The 22,617-nt window shown below is 38.7% G+C and overlaps 1 protein-coding gene across 1 annotated transcript in view; it reads right to left on the bottom strand.

Annotated features, from left to right (window-relative positions):
• Positions 1–22,617, bottom strand: part of LOC139722810 (uncharacterized) — a 122,933-nt gene that overhangs the window by 19,981 nt on the left and 80,335 nt on the right. Inside the window, exon 2 of the mRNA XM_071634100.1 lies at positions 142–330. Within this exon, the coding sequence (XP_071490201.1) occupies positions 142–330 (189 nt within the window). The remainder of the gene's footprint in view (positions 1–141; positions 331–22,617) is intronic.

Below are 22,617 nucleotides of genomic sequence, written 5' to 3'. Positions count from 1 at the left end.
AATTAATGATTGCTGTGAGGATTGAAAGAAAAGAAAGAAAGATAGAAAGATAGAAAGAAAGAGAGAGAAAGAAAGAAAGAAAGAAAGAAAGAAAGAAAGAAAGAAAAAAAGAGAATTCAAAAGGCAGGTTTCTGGTCCCACCTTTCCGGACGTTGAGTTGGTTTTCGCCGCTGCCATTGAAGTCGTAGAGCACCACGAAGAGGTCAGGGTCATGTTCGTCTCCGCCACAGACATCCTCCGTGGAATTCCACCCGCCGATGTCGGGCGTCTGGGCGTGAGGCGGGGTGCTCGGGAGAGGACGAGATTGGATCGTGTCGGAAGGGAAGTTGTCTGCAGAGAGATTAGAAAACAAGCAAAGGGTGTTACAAGAGTGAGTCATTGACTTCTGAGAAAAAAAAAATCCTACATTTCCTTTCACTCAACAAATGGCTGCAAAGTGAAAACAATATGCTGTGTAAAATATGTACACAACTCATAAGTAACACCCTAATTTGGTACAGAATTCTCAAATTAAAGGACAAGTTCACCTTCATAAACATAAGGATTGAGAGAATGCAACAATGTTAGTAGAACACATCAGTGAAAGTTTGAGGAAAATTGGACAATCGATGCAAAAGTTATGAATTTTTACAATTTTTGTGTTGGAACCGCTGGATGAGGAGACTACTACAGCTAGTGAGTCATATACGTACAACAGTATAAAGAAAATATAAAGAAAATTCAACATATTTTCACTTTTTTCACATAATAAAAGAGCACTTGACTTGACTCTTTCTAAAGGCAGGGGGAATAATATTACCCATAACATTTGTCGGTAACGAGTCGGGGGAATGTGAACTTTTTTCATAAGATGAAATTTTGTGAAATTCTCTTTATATTTTCCTTATATTGTTGTACGCATGTGACATCTAAGTTATTCACACACTGCAGTAGTCTTCTCATCCAGCAGTTACTGCACAAAAACTTCAAAAATTCATAACTTTTGAACGGATTGTCCAATTTTCCTCAAACTTTCAATGATGTGTTCTACTAATATTGCTACATTCTCTCAATCCTTATGTTTATGAAGGTGAACTTGTCCTTTAAGGTAAGCATATTTCAATAAGTAAGTAACACAAATATAAATCCCTAATCACATATTGAAGTCACGAATATAATGCTGGATGGTAATTAATCAGTTCAGTTTAGTCAGCACATGGAAAAATAGAGTCGTCACAGATGTGACGGCTAATATACTGACTTGATGACGGTACACTGGAAAAAAAAAAGGGCAAAAACTGAAAACATGACTTATTGACAAGACAAACATTTACAGTGCAGGGCAGAAGTTCGGTCATTATGTAAATGTGCATGCCAGAAGTTCAACATTGAATTTTTTATTTAAAGCAAACATCTGCCATCTGAAGACACAGTAGACATCATGTAATGTTTCTGCCAAGCCTCTGACTGTGCGTGGTCGGTGGCACCGCACGTTTTCCTAAAATAGACATTTGAGGTCAAGGAACGCCTTTGCTGAACTCTGGAGGAACCTCTACTATCAGACTCTCGGGCTGATTTTGTGAGTTAAAGTGAGAGAGAGAGAGAGAAGAGTAGAGAGAAGTAACAATGTGATAAAGATATGAGTTAAATAGAGGTAAAGTTGCAGAGGAGTTCTATCTCTCCCTCGCTGTAACAAAACCCCCTCTTAGCTGTGAAGAGCGTTCTACGAGGGGACAACACGCTGCTACAAGTTCACTCAACAGAACAAGCACTCCAGTGACCGTGGCACGAATGCGCATCATAGTATCTGACGGGGAAGACAGCTATCAGATATCACACAACGAGTTGAATCCATTTGATGTTTGCACAAACATGCACACACACACGCATAAAAAAAAATATCCACAGTGTCGACGACGTACAGTTGGAGGTGACAGCGAGATGTTTGGTGACCAGCTCCATCCCTCCTAAGTCATCCGAATCACACCTCTCCTCCAGAGTTAAGAGCATGTTAAAGAGCTGACAACCAACATGTGCTCCTCGGACGCTCAATACAATATGCGTGCTTCCGAGAGGAGATGGCTATTAAATATCATAGAAAAAGTAATACCACATCCCCCTCTGTCTAACCTGACCTCCAAGCCCATTTTAATCAAACTAAGGTCCGGTTTCAAACGGCGGTGGCGCGTTTGTTGACCGGGGCCGACTACAGCAAAAAAACAGAACTAACACAGGGGATGAGGAGAAATCCTGCCCATCGATGAGTATTCCAGACACGGTGAACTGATATCGCATCGCCAGATGTGAGACGGCTCTCCGGGCTTTCAAGCTCATTTCAGATAACGCGGTTTCACGCTGTACTATTCATTAACATCTTAATAGTGATTTCCTTTTGCACTTTCACGGTAGCATTTTTAACAGTCATTTACTCGTTAAGACTGTATAGAAACTTTAGCTCCTATACCATGCCTGATCCCAGGACACCACTCTGTTTCAATGCAGCCTTGATCCCAATAATTTGAATGCAATGTGAAGTTGGGGAATATTCCACACTAATTGATTCTCATCAATTTAATTGTACTATGTACGGTTGTATGTATTATACATATAACAAGTGTGTTAGCCTGGCACCTGTTTCTACTATACATACATCTTTGAGCAGCATTAAAGAAATTTATAAATAGGCACTAATACAATTGTAGCTACATCACCCCACAACGTGAGGCAGTTTACTTGAGAAAATGTGAACAATTTTTGCCCTTTCTTACAGCAAATTTACAAGAACTTGATGGCTGTCACTCAGTCGGTTGACATTGTTTTTAGAAAGTATGAATGTATATTCCTGAGCTGCTTTAAATAAAAGTGAAACAGGTTCACTATGATACTGATACTCAAAACAAATCAAATTCGTATGTAGATTTCAATGTGACACAGCTTATCAATGCATTATACAGTGCCCATAATGTGACTCGCGATGACAGACTGTTTTAATACGTACAGTACATATTGGTAAAGCTATATCGCATTACAAAACTAAGAGGCTTATGATGTTCAGTTCCACATCAGCACTGAAGATTTTCACTGAAAACTTAAATGATGCACAGTATATCTCCTGGTAAGAAGCGAGGTTGCAGATTACACAACAAAGTTGATGAGCGCAAGCGCATATTGTATGCACTGTTGTACGTACTCCAGCAAAAGGGAAAAAAAAAAGAAGAAAAAAAAAAAGAAGGGATATGTATGAGAGTTCCCTCAAGGCTGCTTGCACCTGCATCTTAAATGGATGATATTACAAACGCCCACTCTGCACTTGTCAATAAGAACAGCTCGAAAAACTGAAGAGGTCCATTTAGCTGTCGGTTGACAGGTACTGGGGGAGGGGTAGGGTGTCCTTGAACACAACTACTGCTTACACTGGCGGTAATTTGTAGCTACATGAAGCAACTACAGTGCACTTCCGTTATGATACCCACAGTTACAGTACCGTATAAAGAAATTTTGATGTAACAAAAGAAAACTGAAAACTTGGGGCTGTGTGTGTGTTTTTCATACTTCTCAGTGGTCAACGATAATACCCAAATTAGTGAAGCCTTTCATGCTTTGAATTCTTTTGTCAAGAGATGAAGAGATATTACATGTATCTTGGGAGTTTTTCATGGAGCCTCAGCACAGAATCAGCTACAATGTAGGAAGACTTGGTAGTTTGGTTCACCCCGAGTGATCGAAAAACAGCATCAAATAGGCACATCACATACGAGGGTCCAGTAAGAAGACCTGGGCATTCCATCTACCTGGGTCCAGAGATGATAATGTGCAGTTATATGACATAAAATCAATGTGTCCTGTCTTAGTAACAAGAAGATGCTGGCAGTCTTGATGGATGATATGAACTTGTTCTGTAATCTGATATTTGTTTTTCTTCAACTGATATTATTACTTTTTTTCTAGCTATGAAGGAAGAAAAAAAGGCAAAACAAACTGCATCACCTATATTGTACAAATGATGTGCCGATATTGCAGATGAAAGAATATTGGCACTTTGACGATATTGCGAGGAATGTATGAACAAAGGACCCTTGGTGAGCTACGACATTAAAAACACCTTACATCAGACAAGGGCAAGGTCATAGCTAACCAGTGGTGGTGTGAAGGCACAACAGACCACCTTTACAGCTTATCTGTGAAAGGCCAGGAGCATTTTACAAGTTGAAACGCTTCAAAAACAAACTCCTCATGCAATGTCTAAACTAAAAAAAAATAAATAAAAGGATCGAGAATATAAGAAGAGAGAGAGAGAGAGCGGAAGAGAAAGGAGCAGAACTAGCAAATCCACACAATTGTACTTGACAAGCCTCAAGTTAAAATCCACACCAGTAAAGTGTTGCCGCACATGTTAACAGCACTTTGCACACAAATTTGTTGGGGGGTATATTCAGCAGGGTGGCGGCAGTTTATGGAAAGAGAAAGAAAGGGAAAGAGAGAGAGAGAAAAAAAGAGGGAGCTTAGGAGCTGACAAAAGATGTTTGCCGACTTCGGAAGGCTCCTCTTGTGCCATTGCAGTGGCAAAACTCAGTGCGGCTGGCGGCAGATTAGAAGACCCTCCAAACACCTTAGCAGCGCTTTGCAGTCCGTCTGGAGCCTCAGAGAGGGCAGGGGACAGGGGGAGGAAGGGGGTGGGGGTGGGGAGAGGGGTGGATGAATAGGTAAAGATGAGATACATCACTAGGACCACATGGAGTTCACAATTTGCCTTCAAAAGATGGATCAATCTGAAATATAATATGCATGGGCCTCTGATGATTGTGAAGCTAAACGCCCATACACACACACTGAAAAAGTGCTGCCCACCTTGCATTCTGGTTCACTATGTAGGCCTACACACGCAAAAAAAGAAAGCAGACAAAACAAAAAACAACTAAACAAACAAATGATACAAAAATCATAATCCAGTCACAATGGTTCACAAAGAAATATCACAACCCAAATCGCACCAGTTCAAGCGAGACCAAACTGTGCATACGCAAGTCTTGGAGTTCAGCCTGCCTTTGATCCAACTGTTCCCCACGGGCCTTGCTTTATTGGATATCAAAAAATTGCAAAGACTTTGCGCATCCTTTTTATACACAATTTGCATCGCAAATAAACATGACTATTCTGAAAAAGTGTACGCCTATTAACTACATTGTATTTTGGAAATGTCATACTTTTGGTAGAGCATGGATCGCGATTTGAATCATATTAGTTATTGGAGATGAAAAGGCGGTACTAAGCAGAACATCTCAAAGCAAATGTTACTGTCATGGGGAACGGGAGGACTACCATGTTAGGTCATCCAGGATAAAACATGATACTCTCACACATCAATGCATGAGGTGACAAAAGGGGGTGGGGAGAGGGCCTGATTTTGACAGAAATAATTTGCATGTGAATGTTAAAACTAGTGAAAGTAAAAAGAGGGAGTTATAATGGCCCCTATGGTAACAATTATCAGAGGTAATCAGCACCGACAATTACAACTCTGAAGGCCAAGGGTGGCACTTGTGGGCAAGTTTCCATCCTGCCTCGTTGCCTGTGGGGCAGAAAGCATCTCCTTTGACTGTATGTAATGAATACCACCGCAAGACTTGGCTACGAAACAAACACGCACAACAGGAACCCCCAAAAAATCCCTTCTCCTTTTTCCAGCATTTTCTTCGTTGCATATTCAGTGGTGCTGATATGAATCTTGTGCAAATTGTTTTAAAGGCAGTATAAGCCCTCTTTGGTCAAGCATGCATTAGTGACATCTGGTATGGTCTACAAAGCACAGGAATGGTCATGAAATGTCAGCTGAAATGGCGTAAAAACAAATGCATCGTGATAGTCGATTCACCGGGCACCGCATATAAGATCTCCGATACTCCACAGCAGAGAGTGACTGATCTGATCTACGAGCAACGCACTCGACGATGCTTTTTACGTCTCGGAGAAACGACGATGACCAAATCTGAGGCACGCTTTAAACCGTGACATCCTCGGAGGGAAGCTGAGCTGGAATTTGACACATGTCACCCAATGCCAGAGTGCACTCTTCAGATGAGGTTTGGTGGAAATAAGGGGTAGGATGATGATGATAAGACGGAGGACAATTAACCCTCAGAGAACCACCGTCTTAAATTCTATCAACACTGAATATGTCCACATGCAATCATGAGACTGAAAGAGCTATTCCCCAACCCTTCATGCGGTAATGGACAGGCCTGAAAGCAGAGCCAGTTCATGATGAAAAATGATCCCGAAAAATTGATTAGATTTCATCAAATTGCCCTTAGTTGTTTCTAGAGTTTATCCATTAAAATGGTTTTAAAAAATGATAATTTCTCTGCCCCTTTTGCCATCAAGATAAGACTGAAAAGAGCTTGTTGAGAATTACTCCTTATGTAAACCGAGCGCTAGCACTTCAAATGACCTTCACTTCCTGAATTTTGAAAAGATAAGAATGGTTAAACACAAAATGCTAGCGTCTTTTCAGATAAATATTCTCATATTTCACGTTATTCAATTACTGCCACACTCCTAAATTCAAATATTCAGAAATGCTGACATCTGGCATGTTATAATCTTTCACTTCACAGTATTTTATGAAGCAGCTTTTGCATGTAGGCCCTATATATCTTTTTATTACAATTGTACTGGTTGATAACAGCTTTCAATATTAAAGAGTTTAGTCATAGAATTGGATTATTCGTCAATCCCTAAATGGTAATTTCATCTCATTGCTCCATAATTCTTGCCTTATTTTCTCAAGTTCATATAGCATCTTTTTATCTCATTATCCTCTTTTCACGTGGTGACTCGTAACAAATCTGTAGAGTGAGATTGCATACATAATGTTTTCAGCAGCCAATAATAAGACAAAACACAAAAAACAAACAAAGTACAAATCCATAGCTGATATTGTTTTTGTTTTTCTTCTACTGTAGAGGTCTTGATGTCAGCCTCACAAATTTCAGGAACACAAATATTTCTATCACAAATTATATCTGCAGGAAATGATTGAAATGATTGGGCCATGAAGGTGCCAGGCACATCATCAGCTCACCCAAGAAGATGTCGCCATGCCAGGCAAAGCCTTGCAAGCCGGCTTGCCTGGAGTGTTTCCATAGAGAATCTGCGAGGCGTCATCGTGCCTGTCACGATGGCTCTCTCCGCCGGATCGCACCGAGTTTTAACATCTTACGCACGCTTCACATGCGAACCCCCCGAGGCTGGACGACCCAAATGAATTCATCTGACTCACAGCGGACATCTCAAGCTACTCTCTCTCCTCCATCAATCCTTTATCCTTCTCTCTATCCCTTCTCCATCTCTTTTTCCTCCATCTCAGTTCTTGTGTTCTCACCAAACAGAACCTTGGCTTCCAACTACACTGTTTCCCCTCATCATATGATCATGGCAGACTTTGACAAATGGTAATGGCATACAAAAGAAACATTGCTTGAAGGGAAAATCAATGTTACTATACATTCATTGCTGTAATCTTGGATTGCATTGACCTTCCCCAGTTGTGACATAGTGATACCTCTGCAGTCATGGTTATGGCAAGCCATATGTCCCATAAACCGAAAAACACCTGTTTATCAACTGAGAATATTAGTTTCTAGGCAATAAACTAGTTTATCTGTTGATAAATTGAGGGATTTTTTTTTTTCGATTTATGGGACATTTTGCTTACCGAACATGGTGAGAGTTAGGCTTTACACAATAGAAGGGAAATCCTCCTGCCCTTAATTCAACATTGAAAGGCCTACATGAAATTAAGGCAAATGAATACTGGCAATACTGATTTCACATTCACTAATGTAATAATTGATCAGGTTATTTTGATGCTCTATCAAATCCATCAGTAGAAAAAAGAGCAAGCAAATGAGAGATGGGCGGGGTCACGAAGGCAACCGTCACACAGAGAAAAGTCTGAAGTGGAAACCTTTCAAAACGTTCACCCCTATCAACATTCAAGCCCACTTGAGCAACAGACACTGAAGTTCTTTACCACTCAAGCCCTCTCCCCCTCCTCCCAAAAAAATGTATAACTATACCCAACAACGAAACAAAAAAGAGAGGACATACATTGTATATGATGAATGTCTCCCGCAGTCGGCTGCGACACTTTGAGTATGCCTTCCTCCAGACACTGGTTTCGATTCTGCCCAATATCAATCTACACCGTGGAGCCAAGAGAGGAAAATTGACAACACTCCGGTGCCCCACGAGTGGCCCTGATGAATGCCGAGTCCTCTTCCAAGTTGAATGACACAGTTCATCTGGCTGCCACTGGCTGCCACCGACACCCTCTCTACTCGCGGTTTCCACATGGTATGGGCACAGCCCGGTATGTGAACTTGACTAGAAGTACCCGGGCCAGTAATCATCTTGTCGTCAATGTCACATGAAAATACCATCCATCATGATCCAATATGCTGAAAGACACTGTGCCTTTTAAAAGAGTTCATCTCTTTATGGAGTATTGTGGAGGTAGAGAGAGAAAGAAGCAGGTATTAACTGTCAGTAGTACTTGCATAGGCACTACGTTGCATCAGAAGAAGTCAACGGTATTTAACCCACTATAAAGTTCTAGGATAATTTACTACAGTGATATCACCTGTACTTGGCAACTTTAAATTCCCCTCCATGTTTTATAAGGGAGCAAAACCTTTATCAATGGTACATTGAGTTACCTATTAAACTTTAAAGAACTTTAGTTTCAAGACATAAATTTCAGCTTCCACTGCATAGTGTTAAAAGTTGCCATCTCCAGAGAATATCACAGGTGTCACCAAATTCAGCCATTGTTAAGTGGCAAAGAATGAACATACACACAGAAACATGCACAGAGTCTACAACATTTGTACACTCCAGCCAGAAAAACTACCCAGCAGCTGCTGTAATAATGGTAGCCTAAATCACATTTCTTCCTGCCTGTGCTCTTGCCAACATTGTCTACAGACAAGGGCTTTTTAAAGGCACAGTGCGTCAATGTTTCCAGATTGACAAGTTTCGGCTGCATTGTCCTAAACTTGCTGCCTATCAAAAATGGAGCTCTATCAAAAAAGAAAAAGGCAGGGTTGCAAAAAAAGAAAGAAAGAAAAAGAAAAGCAAATGTTAAATGCTTCTTCGCGTGACCAGCATAGTAGAATTTAATAGGGCAAACCAGTCTGTAAACCGTCCTGTTAGAATAGCATGGTGACATTTGTTCATAGCTCTCTTTAAATGGTGACAGCAATATTCTGGTAACTTACGTAAGCCAGACTTTTCTGGTAATGCATTTGTACATGTACATCCGTATACACTGTATAGTAGGAAAAATTAGCAAGTTTTAAATTTGAGCTATTAGCACAATGTTAACAACTCTCAATCATGGGAATACCATAGAGTCAAAAGCCTGGCCTGGCTAGGATAAAATCAAGAATCTTTTGACTACAGACTTTACTCTATACTAATTTTTGTTCACTAATTACATCGAATCACTTCACATGTACATGTAGGCCTATATGGTAAGAGGTGTTTTTTTTGTTTTCACACATTCAACCAATTCTGCTCAGATGCACTAAAGGATCATAAAGCATTAGAATGGACTTCCACAGTCAAGCTATTTTGTCACTGCTAAAACTAGACTTTTTTTTTTCTCTCTCTCACAAAAAGATAAAGAATTGTGCAAAATAAAAAAAGGATGTCTGATATCAACAATACCACATATTCCTGAATTAAATCATATCATATTTGCATTCCTCTCTAGTCAAACGACAAACATAGAATATTATCACTCTACCAGCAAACATAAAAAGAATGTTCCCATGGAAATTATGCAAGGACTTGTAATACCCCAACTCTACGTATCCCACATTTGATATTATAAAACAAAAGATGATGTCTTTGCCCTATTCCGTCTACATGTCAGTAAACTAATTAGTAAATGGATGGGGACGGAGGAATGAGAGGGGGTATTAAAGTAGGGTCAAAATTTACCACGTTTGCCAGGCTACCAGCGTCACCTGCACCCGGCCAACTGCCGATTACAAGATGTTTGCCGGTTGGATGACGTCTAGGTGTGAAGTGCTCAGAGCACTCCCCACCGACTTTGGCCGCAGATGTCGCCGCCATTGGGCTGATCAATTTTCATTATCACTTGGGAAGATGGGCTGGCATGGGGGGGGGGGGGGGGGGGGGTAGTCAGACGATCTGCGGATAGATTAGCCGAAACCTCTCCAATGATTGAATCTCCCATGCCATGGCTCCAAGGCGTTACATCTCAGCCGTGTGCTAATTATCTCATCCAAGTGATGGAGAATGATAGAACTAGACACACACACACACAAAAATGTCAAAAATAGCGTAACGCTGACCTCTACTTTGCCTTTAATCATTTCTAGGATATTTTCTGAAATTCCTTTTAGTGACCTTACACAATTTGAATACACAGCAAATTTCATTGCATACAGTCCACTGAAGCACAATTTAGACTATCAACTCAATTCTGAGCAATTTCTTGATGCACTCGGCATAAGACGAACCCACTCACTTGGACAATTTTTCTCAAAGTTTACTGGTAAGAGTGACTCTCGGGGTGAAGGTTCAAAAAGCTGTCAATGAACACTTGTACAACACAGTCAACAACTTGTCATTCAGACTAAATAAAAGCAATATAAAATCGGCACTTTTAAAAACACCACTTGCACAGAATATCTTACAGGGGACCGCCTTTACTTCCTCATTGATACGGAAGCATTCCTTGAGCCTATTTTTGTGTGTCAGTTTCACAACTAGCAGATCAAATTTCAGTTTCCACGAGCGACAAAATAGCCCCCTCGCAAGCTCGCCAGGGGACCATTATTCAGCCCAGACAATCAGCTCAGTCAGCCCATAATGGGATCCAATACAGAGCCAATGAACTTCAAGGTCTCCAGGTCACAAGGGGGTCAAAGGTAAAACTAGGTCTGTGAAATGCCTCAAATAGTGGAAATATTTCAGCTCTGTACTGGCCATGTTCATCACCACTTTTTAGGTGATCCGAGTATCCTCTCGGATCACCTATTGTATCTGTACGGATTCTTTCTTCTTCTTCTTCTTCTTCTTCTTTATTTCTTTCTCCTCAAATCTTGTGCAGCGGTTAACTCAAAAAGTCCCCTACCTATCACTTTCAAACTTATGCCATATATGTATCATGTCCTAAGGACGACAGATCTAGTGTATTAATGTGATCAGTTAACCGTGACGTCATTATGACGTCATTATCTGAAATCACGTTTACATCAATATCTCATTAATGGAACGGAATTTTTGAATGAAATTAAGATATCATATAGTTCAAGTCAAGGTCTATTGATATAATTCATAAAATTTAGTCACGTTCATAGTAAACGAGCGCGTACGCGCGCGTTGAAATTTAAACATGCTCTAATCAACCTCAAAATTGTTTTGCACACGTTTCAGGTCATTTACAGCATTTCAAAAAAAATCGACGGACGCGTACGCGCGCGCGCATATACGCGCACACAGCTCATATGCAATAGAAATTTCCCATTTTATCGCACGGATCGAATGTCTGAAATGTCAAGGAATATTTCTACCAAGTTTCAAGTCGATCCGACTCAATATGACGTCATACGGGCCAATCAACGTTGAAATTCCGCGCGCGCGTCAATGGCGATATACAGTGCAACTATGCCAAAAAATCGCCAATTTTAAATCCGATTTTACTCGTCAGGATGGACGGTGACCCCCCATTTCCTTTACATATTCTGAAAGCTGATGAGTTGTACATGTCATTTCATGGGTTGGCGATGCTGGAAAAATGATTAAAAGAGATCAAATATCTTAATAAAGTAAAAAAAGTAAATTTTCAAATTGACGTCATCAAATTACAAGTTTACTCAAGCGTATCTCACTTATTCTTTTGTTAATTTTCGTCCAAATTTCAATATGTTGTAGCTTATTTAATACTCTTTCAGTCATATAATAACATTATTTTGATTGGATGACGGCATCACCTCGTAAAAAGGGATTAAAAGTAACATTGTCAAATTTGACCAGTTTACGTGTTATCTCTATGGGAGTGCAGTTTTTCTGGAAATGAAAACTGACATGACTATCTTTATCGAGCACTAGCTCACTTATGCTTCGGTGAATTTCTCCCATATTTTAGTATGTTGTAGCTGAGACTTTGGGCTATCGTAAGTGTGCCCTTCGTTTTTTTATACGGAGTCGGCATCACGTCCAAAAACTTGGTTGAAATTAAAGCTTATCTTCGATGTATTGAAATATTTCTTTCTTTCTGCAACTTTCTTTGCAGTGACTCAAGAAAAACATACCCTATCATCACCATATTTTGCTCATGTTTAGTTCATGTCACGTACATTATTTCACAAATTAACAACTACTTGATCAGACACCATCTTGGGTATGTAAATTAGGGTCAAAGGTCATAAATGTTTCATCCTGTTTCTTGGTGAATACATGTCCCATCTTTCCCATATTTTGCACACGTAAAGACCATGTTACAAGGATCATTTCACAAAATAATCATTTTTGGCTCAGAGGCCATCTTGTCTGTGCAAAGTGGGGTCAAAGGTCAAATGTACTTCTTCCTGTATCTTCGTTATGACGTGTTATCTCTATGGGGGGAATTTTTCTAGATGTGAAAATTGACATGATTGTCTTTATCGACGACTAGCTCACTTACCCTTCGGTAAATTTCTTCCAGATTTTAGTATGTTGTAGCCAATTTAATACTCTTTAAGTTTTGTTCATCAAAGTTTTAATCGGATGATGTCTTCACCTCGTGAAAATGGATATAATGTAACCTTGTCAAATTTAACCAGTTTACGTGTTATCTCTATGGGAGGGAATTTTTCTGGAAATGAAAATTGAGATGACGGTCTTTATCGAGTACTAGCTCACTTACTCTTCGGTGAATGTCTCCCAGATTTTAATATGTTGTAGCTGAGACTTTGGGCTATCGCCTGTGTTTTCTCCATTTTTTCATACGAGGCCGAGATTACGTCCAAAAACTTGATGAAATCAAACTTATCTTCGATGTACATGTATTGAGATATTTCTTTCTTTCTGCAACTTTCTTTGCAATAACTCAAGGAAAACAGCCCCTATCATCCCTATATTTTGCACATGTTTAGTTCATGTCACGTACATTATTTCATAAAATAACAACTACTTGATCAGACACCATCTTGGGTATGTAAATTAGGGTCAAAGGTCATAAATGTTTCATCCTGTATCTTAGTGAATACATGTCCCATCTCTCCCATATTTTGCACACGCAAAGACCATATTACAAGAATCATTTCACAAAATAACCACTTTTTGCTCAGATGCCATCATGTCTGTGCAAAGTTGGGTCAAAGGTCATATGTACTTCTTTCTGTATCTTCGTTATGACGTGTTATCTCTATGGGTGTGCAGTTTTTCTGGAAATGAAAATTGACATCACTATTTTTATCGAGCACTGGCTCACTTTCCCTTTGGTAAATTTCTCCCAGATTTTAATATGTTGTAGTTGAGACTTTACACTACCGTAAGTGTGCCCTTCATTTTTTCATAGGATGTCGGGATCACGTCACAAATTTTGGTTGAAATTAAAGCTTATCTTCTATGTATTGAGATATTTCTTTCTTTCTGCAACTTTCTTTGCAATAACTCAAGAAAAACAGCCTCTATTACTTCCATATTTTGCACATGTTGAGTTCATGTCACGTATATTATTTCATGAAATTACAACTACTTGATCGGACAACATCTTGGGTATGTAAATTAGGGTCAAAGGTCATAAATGTTTCATCCTAGATCTTGGTGAATACATGTCCTATCTTTCCCATATTTTGCACACGCAAAGACCATGTTACAGGAATCATTTCACAAAATAACCACTTTTCGCTCAGATGCCATCTTGTCTGTGCAAATTGGGGTCAAAGGTCATATGTACTTCTTTCTGTATCTTCGTTATGACGTGTTATCTCTATGGTAGGGAATTCTTTTATATGTGAAAATTGACATGATTGTCTTTATCGAGCACTAGCTCACTTACCCTTCTGTGAATTTCTCCCAGGTTTTAATATGTTGTAGCTGAGACTGTGCGCTATGGAATGTGTGCCTTCGTTTCTTCATACAACGTCGGGATCATGTTAAAAAACTTGGTTGAAATTAAAGCTTATCTTCGATATATTGAGATATTTCTTTCTTTGTGCAACTTTCTTTGCAATAACTCAAGAAAAACGGCCTCTATCACTTCCATATTTTGCACATGTTAAGTTCATGTCACGTAAATTATTTCATAAAATAACAACTACTTGATGAGACACCATCTTGGGTATGTAAATTAGGGTCAAAGGTCATAAGTGTTTCATCCTGTATCTTTGTGAATACCTGTACTATCTTTCCCATATTTTGCACACGCAAAGACCATGTTACAAGGATCATTTCACAAAATAACTACTTTTTACTCAGATGCCATCTTGTCTGTGCAAATTGAGGTCAAAGGTCATATGTACTTCTTTTTGTATCTTCGTTATGACGTGTTATCTCTATGGGAGGGAATTTTTTTAATGTGAAAATTGACATGATTGTCTTGTTTAGTTCATGTCACGTACATTATTTCATAAAATTACAACTACTTGATCGGACACCTTCTTGGGTATGTAAAATAGGGTCAAAGGTCATAAATGTTTCATCTTGTATCTTGGTCAATACATGTCCTATCTTTCCCATATTTTGCACACGCAAAGACCATATTGTGAGAATCATTTCACAAAATAACCACTGTTTCCTCAGATGCCATCTTGGGAGTGTAAAGGTGGGTCAAAGGTCATATGTATTTGTTGCTGTATCTTCGTTATCTAGTGTATACAGAATTAGTACCAAAGATGGCAGACATGACTCCCTTTTCTAAATGAGAATCCAAACATGACACGGCCAATGTCTCTAAACACAGATGAAACCTGTATGGTCATGCCTATTGCGATCATGATTCGAATCATTGATTACAAAAAATTCGGATCACCTTAATTTGTCAGTAATGACAAATTACAATCTCTAGTTCTTCTTCTTCTTCTTCTTCTTCTTTATTTCTCCTCAAAAGTTGTGCAGAGGTTAGCTCAGAAAGTGCATTGCCTCTCAATGTCAGACTTATACCATATATGTATCATGTCGCAAAGACGACAGCGCAAGTAAAATCATAGTGATCAGTCGACCGTGACGTCACTATGACGTCATTATATGAAAACACATTTTCATGCATATCTCATTAATGGAATGGAATATTTCAATGAAATTTACGTCACATATATTTCAAGTCAAGCGCATTCTACTCATATTCTCAAAATTCATTTTTATCTCAAAACGCGCGCGTACGCGCGCGTTGAAATATTTGTATGCTCAAATCGAGCTCAAATTTTTTTTGCACACGTTTCAGACCATTTGGAGCATTTTTTGAAAAATTGAAAAAATTGGACGGACGCGTACGCGCGCGCACATATACGCACGCACAGCTAATATGAAATAGAAATTTTCAATTTTTTCACACGGATCGGATGTCCGAAATTTCAAGGTATATTTCTACCAAGTTTCAAGTCGATCCGAATCAATATGACGTCATACGGGCCCGTCAAATTCAAAATTCCGCGCGTGCGTCAATGGGGATACACAGTGCAACTATGCCAAAAAACCGCCAATTTTAAATCGGATTTTACTCATCAGGATGGACGGTGACCCCCCATTTTCTTTACATATTCTGAAAGGTGATGAGTTGTACATGTCATTTCATGGGCTGGCTATGCTGATAAAATGATTAAAAGATATCAAATTTCTTAATAAAGTAAAAAAAGTAAATTTTCAAAATGACGTCATCAAATTTCAAGTTTACTCGAGCGTATCTCACTAATCCTTTGCCAATTTTCACCCAAATTTCAATATGTTGTAGCTTATGAAATTTTCTTTCATAAATGTAATTAAACAATTTTGATTTGATGACGACATCACCTCGAAAAAATGGATTGAAGGTAACCTTGTCAAATTTGACTAGTTTACGTGTAATCTCTATGGGAGTGCAATTTTTATGGAAATGAAAATTGACATGACTATCTTTATCGAGCACTAGCTCACTTATGCTTCGGTGAATTTCTCTAAGATTTTAATATGTTGTAGCTGAGATGTAGGGCTATCGTAAGTGTGCCCTTCGTTTTTTCATACGTTGTCGGGATCACGTTAAAAAACTTGGTTGAAATTAAAGTTTATCTTCGATGTATTGAAATATTTCTGTCTTTCTGCAACTTTCTTTGCAATAACTCAAGAAAAACAGCCCCTATCACCTTCATATTTTGCACATGTTTAGTTCATGTCACGAAAATTATTTCATAAAATTACAACTACTTGATCAGACGCCATCTTGGGTATGTAAATTAGGGTCAAAGGTCATAGATGTTTCATCCTGTATCTTGGTGAATACATGTCTTATCTTTCCCATATTTTGCACACGTAAAGACCATGTTACAGGGATCATTTCATAAAATAACCACTTTTTGCTCAGATGCCATCTTGTCTGTGCAAAGTGGGGTCAAAGGTCATATGTACTTCTTTTTCTATCTTTGCTATGACGTGTTATCTCTATGGGAGGGAATTTTTTAGATGTGAAAATTGACATGACTCTCTTTATCGAGCACTATCTTACTTATGCTCCGGTGAATTTCTCTCAGATTTTAATATGTTGTAGCTGAGACTTTGCAGTATCAGGACTCGAATCATTGATTAAAAAAAAGATCGGATCACCTTAATTTGTCAGTGATGACAAATTACAATCTCTAGTTAGGTGATCCGAGTATCCTCTCGGATCACCTATTGTATCTGTACTGAATCTTTCTTCTTTATTTCTTTCTCCTCAAATGTTGTGCAGCGATTAACTCAAAAAGTCATTCACCTATCACTTTTAAACTTATACCATATATGTATCACGTTATAAGAACGACAGATCTAATGTATCATTGTGATCAGTCAACCATGACGTCACTATGACGTCATTATCTGAAATCACGTTCACATTCGTATCTCATTAATGAAATGGAATTTGTCAATGAAATTTACATATCATATAGTTCAAGTCAAGTTCTATCGATATATTTAATAAAATTTCATCGCGACCCTGGTAAACGAGCGCGTACGCGCGCGTTGAAATTTTAATATGCTCCAATCGAGCTCAAAATTGTTTTGCACACGTTTCAGGTCATTTGGAGTATTTCAGAAAAAATCGACGGACGCGTACGCGCGCGCGCATATACGCACGCAAAGCTCATATGCGATGAAAATATCCCGTTTTTTTACACGGATCGGATGTATAAAATGTCAAGGAATATTTCTACCAAGTTTCAAGTCAATCCGACTCAATATGACGTCATACGGGCCCGTCAAAGTTGAAATTCCGCGCGCGCGTCAATGGCGATATACAGTGCGACTATACCAAAAAAAACGCTAATTTCTAATCCGATTTTACTCGTCAGGATGGACGGTGACCCCCCATTTTCTGTACATATTTTGAAATCTGATGAGTTGTACATGTCGTTTCATGGGTTGGCGATGCTGGCAAAATGATTAAAAGATATCAAATTTCTTAATAAAATAAAAAATGTAAATTTTCAAAATGACGTCATCAAATTTCAAGTTCATTCGAGCGCATCTCACTAATCCTTTGCCAATTTTCACCCAGATTTCAGTATGATGTAGCTTATTTAATGTTCTTTCAAACATAAAATTACAATATTTTGATTGGATAACGGTATCACCTCGTAAAAATGGATTAAAAGTAATCTTGTCAAATTTGACCAGTTTACGTGTTATCTCTATGGGAGTGCAGTTTTTCTGGAAATGAAAATTGACATGACTATCTTTATCGAGCACTAGCTCACTTAAGCTTCGGTAAATTTCTCCCAGATTTTAATATGTTGTAGCTGAGACTTTACGCTACCGTAGTGTGCCCTTTGTTTTTTCATACGATGTCAGAATCACGTCAAAAAATTGGGTTGAAATTCAGGCTTATCTTCGATGTATTGAGATATTTCTTTCTTTCTGCAACTTTCTTTGCAATAACTCAAGAAAAACGGCCTCTATCACTTCTATATTTTGCACATGTTTAGTTCATGTCACGTGAATTATTTCATAAAATAACAACTACTTGATCGGACACCATCTTGGGTATGTAAAGTAGGGTCAAAGGTCATAAGTGTTTCACCCTGTATCTTAGTGAATACATGTCCTATCTTTTCCATATTTTGCACACGCAAAGACCATGTTACAAGGATCATTTCACAAAATAACCACTTTTTACTCAGATGCCATCTTGTCTGTGCAAATTGAGGTCAAAGGTCATATGTACTTCTTTTTGTATCTTCGTTATGACGTGTTATCTCTATGGGAGGGAATTTTCTTTAATGTGAAAATTGACATGATTGTCTTTATCGAGCACTAGCTCACTTACCCTTCGGTGAATTTCTCCCAGATTTTAATATGTTGTAGCTGAGACTTTGCGCTATCGTTTTATTGCCTTTGTTTTTTCATACGATGTCGGGATTATGATAAAAAATTGGTTGAAATTAAAGCTTATCTTCTATGTATTGAGATATTTCTTTCTTTCTGCAACTCTCTTTGCAATAACTCAAGAAAAACACGCCCTATCACCCCCATATTTTGCACATGTTTAGTTCATGTCTCGTACATTATTTCATAAAATAACAACTACTAGATCAGACAACATCTTGGGTATGTAAATTAGGGTCAAAGGTCATAAATGTTTCATCTTGTATCTTAGTGAATACCTGTCCTATCTTTTCCATATTTTTCACACGTATAGACGATGTCGCGAGAATCATTTCACAAAATAACCACTATTTCATCAGATGCAATCTTGGGAGTGCAAAGGTGGGTCAAAGGTCATATGTATTCATTGCTGTATCTTCGTTATTCAGTGTATACAGAATTTGGTACCAAAGATGGCAGATATGACTCCCTTTTCTAAATGAGAATGCAAACATCACACGGCCAATGTCTCTAAACACAGATGAAACTTGTATGGTCATGCCTATTGCGATCAGGACTCGAATCATTGATAAAAAAAAAAATCGGATCACCTTAATTTGTCAGTGATGACAAATTACAATCTCTAGTTAGGTGATCCGAGAATCCTCTCGGATCACCTTCTGTATCTGTACGGATTCTTTGGTTCTTCTTCTTCTTCTTCTTCTTTATTAGGTGATCCGAGTATCCTCTCGGATCACCTTCTGTATCTGTACTGATTCTTTATTCTTCTTTCTTTGTTTCTTTCTTTATTTCTCCTCAAAAGTTGTGCAGAGGTTAGCTCAGAAAGTGCTATGCCTATCAAGTTCAAACTTATACCATGTATGTATCGTGTCCCAAAGACGACAGATCAAGTAAAATCATTGTGATCAGTTGACCGTGACGTCACTATGACGTCATTATATGAAAACACATTCTCAATCATATCTCATTAATGGGATGGAATTTTTAAATGAAATTTACGTCACATATATTTCAAGTCAAGCGAATTCTATTCATATTGTCAAAATTTATATTTTCTCTTAAAACGTGCGCGTACGCGCGCGTTGAAATATTTGTATGCTCCAATCAAGCCCAAAATTTTTTTGCACACGTTTCAGACCATTTAGAGCATTTTTTGAAAAAATGAAAAAATCGGACGGACGCGTACGCGCGCGCGCATATACGCACGCACAGCTCATATGCAATAGAAATTTCCCATTTTTTTCACTGTGATCAGATGTCTGAAATGTGAAGGAATATTTCTACCAAGTTTCAAGTCAATCCGACTCAATATGACGTCATACGGGCCCGTCAAAGTTGAAATTCCGCGCGCGCGTCAATGGCGATAGACAGTGCAACTATGCCAAAAAACCGCAAATCTTAAATCCGATTTTACTCGTCAGGATGGACGGTGACCCCCCATTTCCTTTACATATTCTGAAAGCTGATGAGTTGTATATGTCATTTCATGGGTTGGCGATGCTGAAAAAATGATTAAAAGATATCAAATTTCTTAATAAAGTAAAAAAAGTAAATTTTCAAAATGACGTCATCAAATTTCAAGTTTACTCGAGCGTATCTCACTTATCCTTTGCCAATTTTCACCCAAATTTCAATATGTTGTAGCTTATGAAATGCTCTTTCATAAATTAAATACACAATTTTCATTAGATGACGACATCACCTCGAAAAAATGGATTGAAGGTAACCTTGTCAAATTTGACCAGTTTACGTGTAATCTCTATGGGAGTGCAATTTTTATGGAAATGAAAATTGACATGACTATCTTTATCGAGCACTAGCTCACTTATGCTTTAGTGAATTTCTCTAAGGTTTTAATATGTTGTAGCTGAGACGTAGGGCTATCGTAAGTGTGCCCTTTGTTTTTTCATACGTTGTCGGGATCACGTGAAAAAACTTGGTTGAAATTAAAGTTTATCTTCGATGTATTGAGATATTCCTTTCTTTTTGCAACTTTATGTGCAATAACTCAAGAAAAACATACCCTATCACCACCATATTTTGCACATGTTTAGTTCATGTCACGAACATTATTTCATAAAATAACAACTACTTGATCAGACGCCATCTTGGGTATGTAAATTAGGGTCAAAGGTCATAAATGTTTCATCCTGTATCTTGGTGAATACATGACCTATCTTTCCCATATTTTGCACACGTAAAATCCATGTTACAGGGATCATTTCATAAAATAACCACTTTTTGCTCAGATGCCATCTTGTCTGTGCAAAGTGGGGTCAAAGGTCATATGTACTTCTTTTTCTATGTTCGCTATGACGTGTTATCTCTATGGGAGGGAATTTTTTAGATGTGAAAATTGACATGACTCTCTTTATCGAGCACTATCTTACTTATGCTTCGGTGAATTTCTCTCAGATTTTGATATGTTGTAGCTGAGACTTTGCAGTATCAGGACTCGAATCATTGATAAAAAAAATCGGATCACCTTAATTTGTCAGTGATGACAAATTACAATCTCTAGTTTTTTTTTTTTTTGATCATGGAGTTACAGTAGCTCCATGGTAAGATGAACATTCACATTGTACCATCATGCAGGCCCCAAGTCATCATAACATGCTACATATGTGCATAACAAAGTTGGTGTAAACTCTAATATTTCAGACATGATGTTGCTTTTGAGTTTGAATAGGCTGACCAAATGCAAGGACTGATGGGTAATATTGATGTATTTAAAAGCATTCATTGTTCACAATAAAGGAATATCAAAGGCATTGATGAATGTTTAATAAAAAAAGATTCCGCACACAAGTAGCAAGTGCACATTGCAAGAATCATAGTAGCAACAATAAACCCAGAAAGCTCACTGGCTATTGAAAAGGCAGTTGTGACAAAGGCTGTGTTTATCAACTTTCTACACGTTTGATTCGCGTTTCGATATCTATTATCAAAATGCGTATGCAAACGATGTTCAGATTACGTTTCTCAAGTTGTTGCGTTTATATCAACTCTGTTGTCAGTCAGTTGGAGGCTTTGTCATTGGCAGTGGCTGGCATGGGCAGCTCCGAGCTATTAACGTGTTTCAAAATAGGCGTGTCTTCATCAGCCCGAAGTTTCAAAATAGCGCGCTATCTTGCGGTTACCAAACTAGTCCGATGTCAAAATAGCGCGCTATCTGTGTAGTGAAGACGCAGATAGCGCGCTATTTGATCGGGAAAATTTCCCCCAAAATCTTGGTCTAGTTCGTCAACTAGAGCGCTAATTCGTGAAATAGCGCGCTATCTTAGGGGTGCGTCTCCATCAGCCCGAAATTTTCTCGATCCCTCCACGCTTCTGATTAGCCAGCTGGCAATGGAAAGCGCATGTTCAAGCAGCTAGTGATTGTGTATAGTACGTTACACGCACGGTGTATTCAAGGATCACATGTGTGTACTATAGGCCTACTGTTGTTGTCATCTCCAGGGAGGTGATTTCTCTCACCTCCCTATTAAAACTCAGTGCCGTGCATGCTAGCTGTTCTTTTGTAAACTTCTTCTTCTTCTGGTCCACTCTACCTTAGCTGAAGATTCTTGCAGACTGTGTGCATTTTGGATTTGTTTAAACATTGCAATTCGTTAATTTCATATAAGATGCCTCACTGGACAGAAGAAAGAGTAGCGTTATTAATATCCCTTTGGAGAGAATTTGCTGTACTGCTCACCTCCCTGGTTGCAGAATCGCACATAAAAACGGTGATATAGGAGATTTTGAGCGGGGAAATCCACTTTCGAACCGCGAGCCAGGCAGAGTAATATTGCAAAGTGCGCATGCGTCAATTTTCGGACTAATTTCCCGAAGCAGGCTGTTCGAGCTGATGAAGACGCACATTCGCTGTATCGGGCTATTTTCTCAGACCGCAAAATGTCCCGCTAGTTTGAACTTCGGGCTGATGAAGACACGCCTAATGACTTTGCCTTTATCACCACTACAGGCTAGAGACACATTTCTGGCTCAAACGTATGTATGCGATCACACTTTTTTTAACGATTAAGAAACGCGTTTCTAAACCCAACAATCAAAACAGCTTTGTCT

The sequence above is a fragment of the Diadema antillarum genome, unplaced genomic scaffold (assembly GCF_040938485.1).
Source record: "Diadema antillarum isolate AM-2024a unplaced genomic scaffold, OU_Dant_1.0 scf00000172, whole genome shotgun sequence".
Taxonomy (NCBI): domain Eukaryota; kingdom Metazoa; phylum Echinodermata; class Echinoidea; order Diadematoida; family Diadematidae; genus Diadema; species Diadema antillarum.
This window is presented reverse-complemented; position numbering and strand designations above follow the sequence as displayed.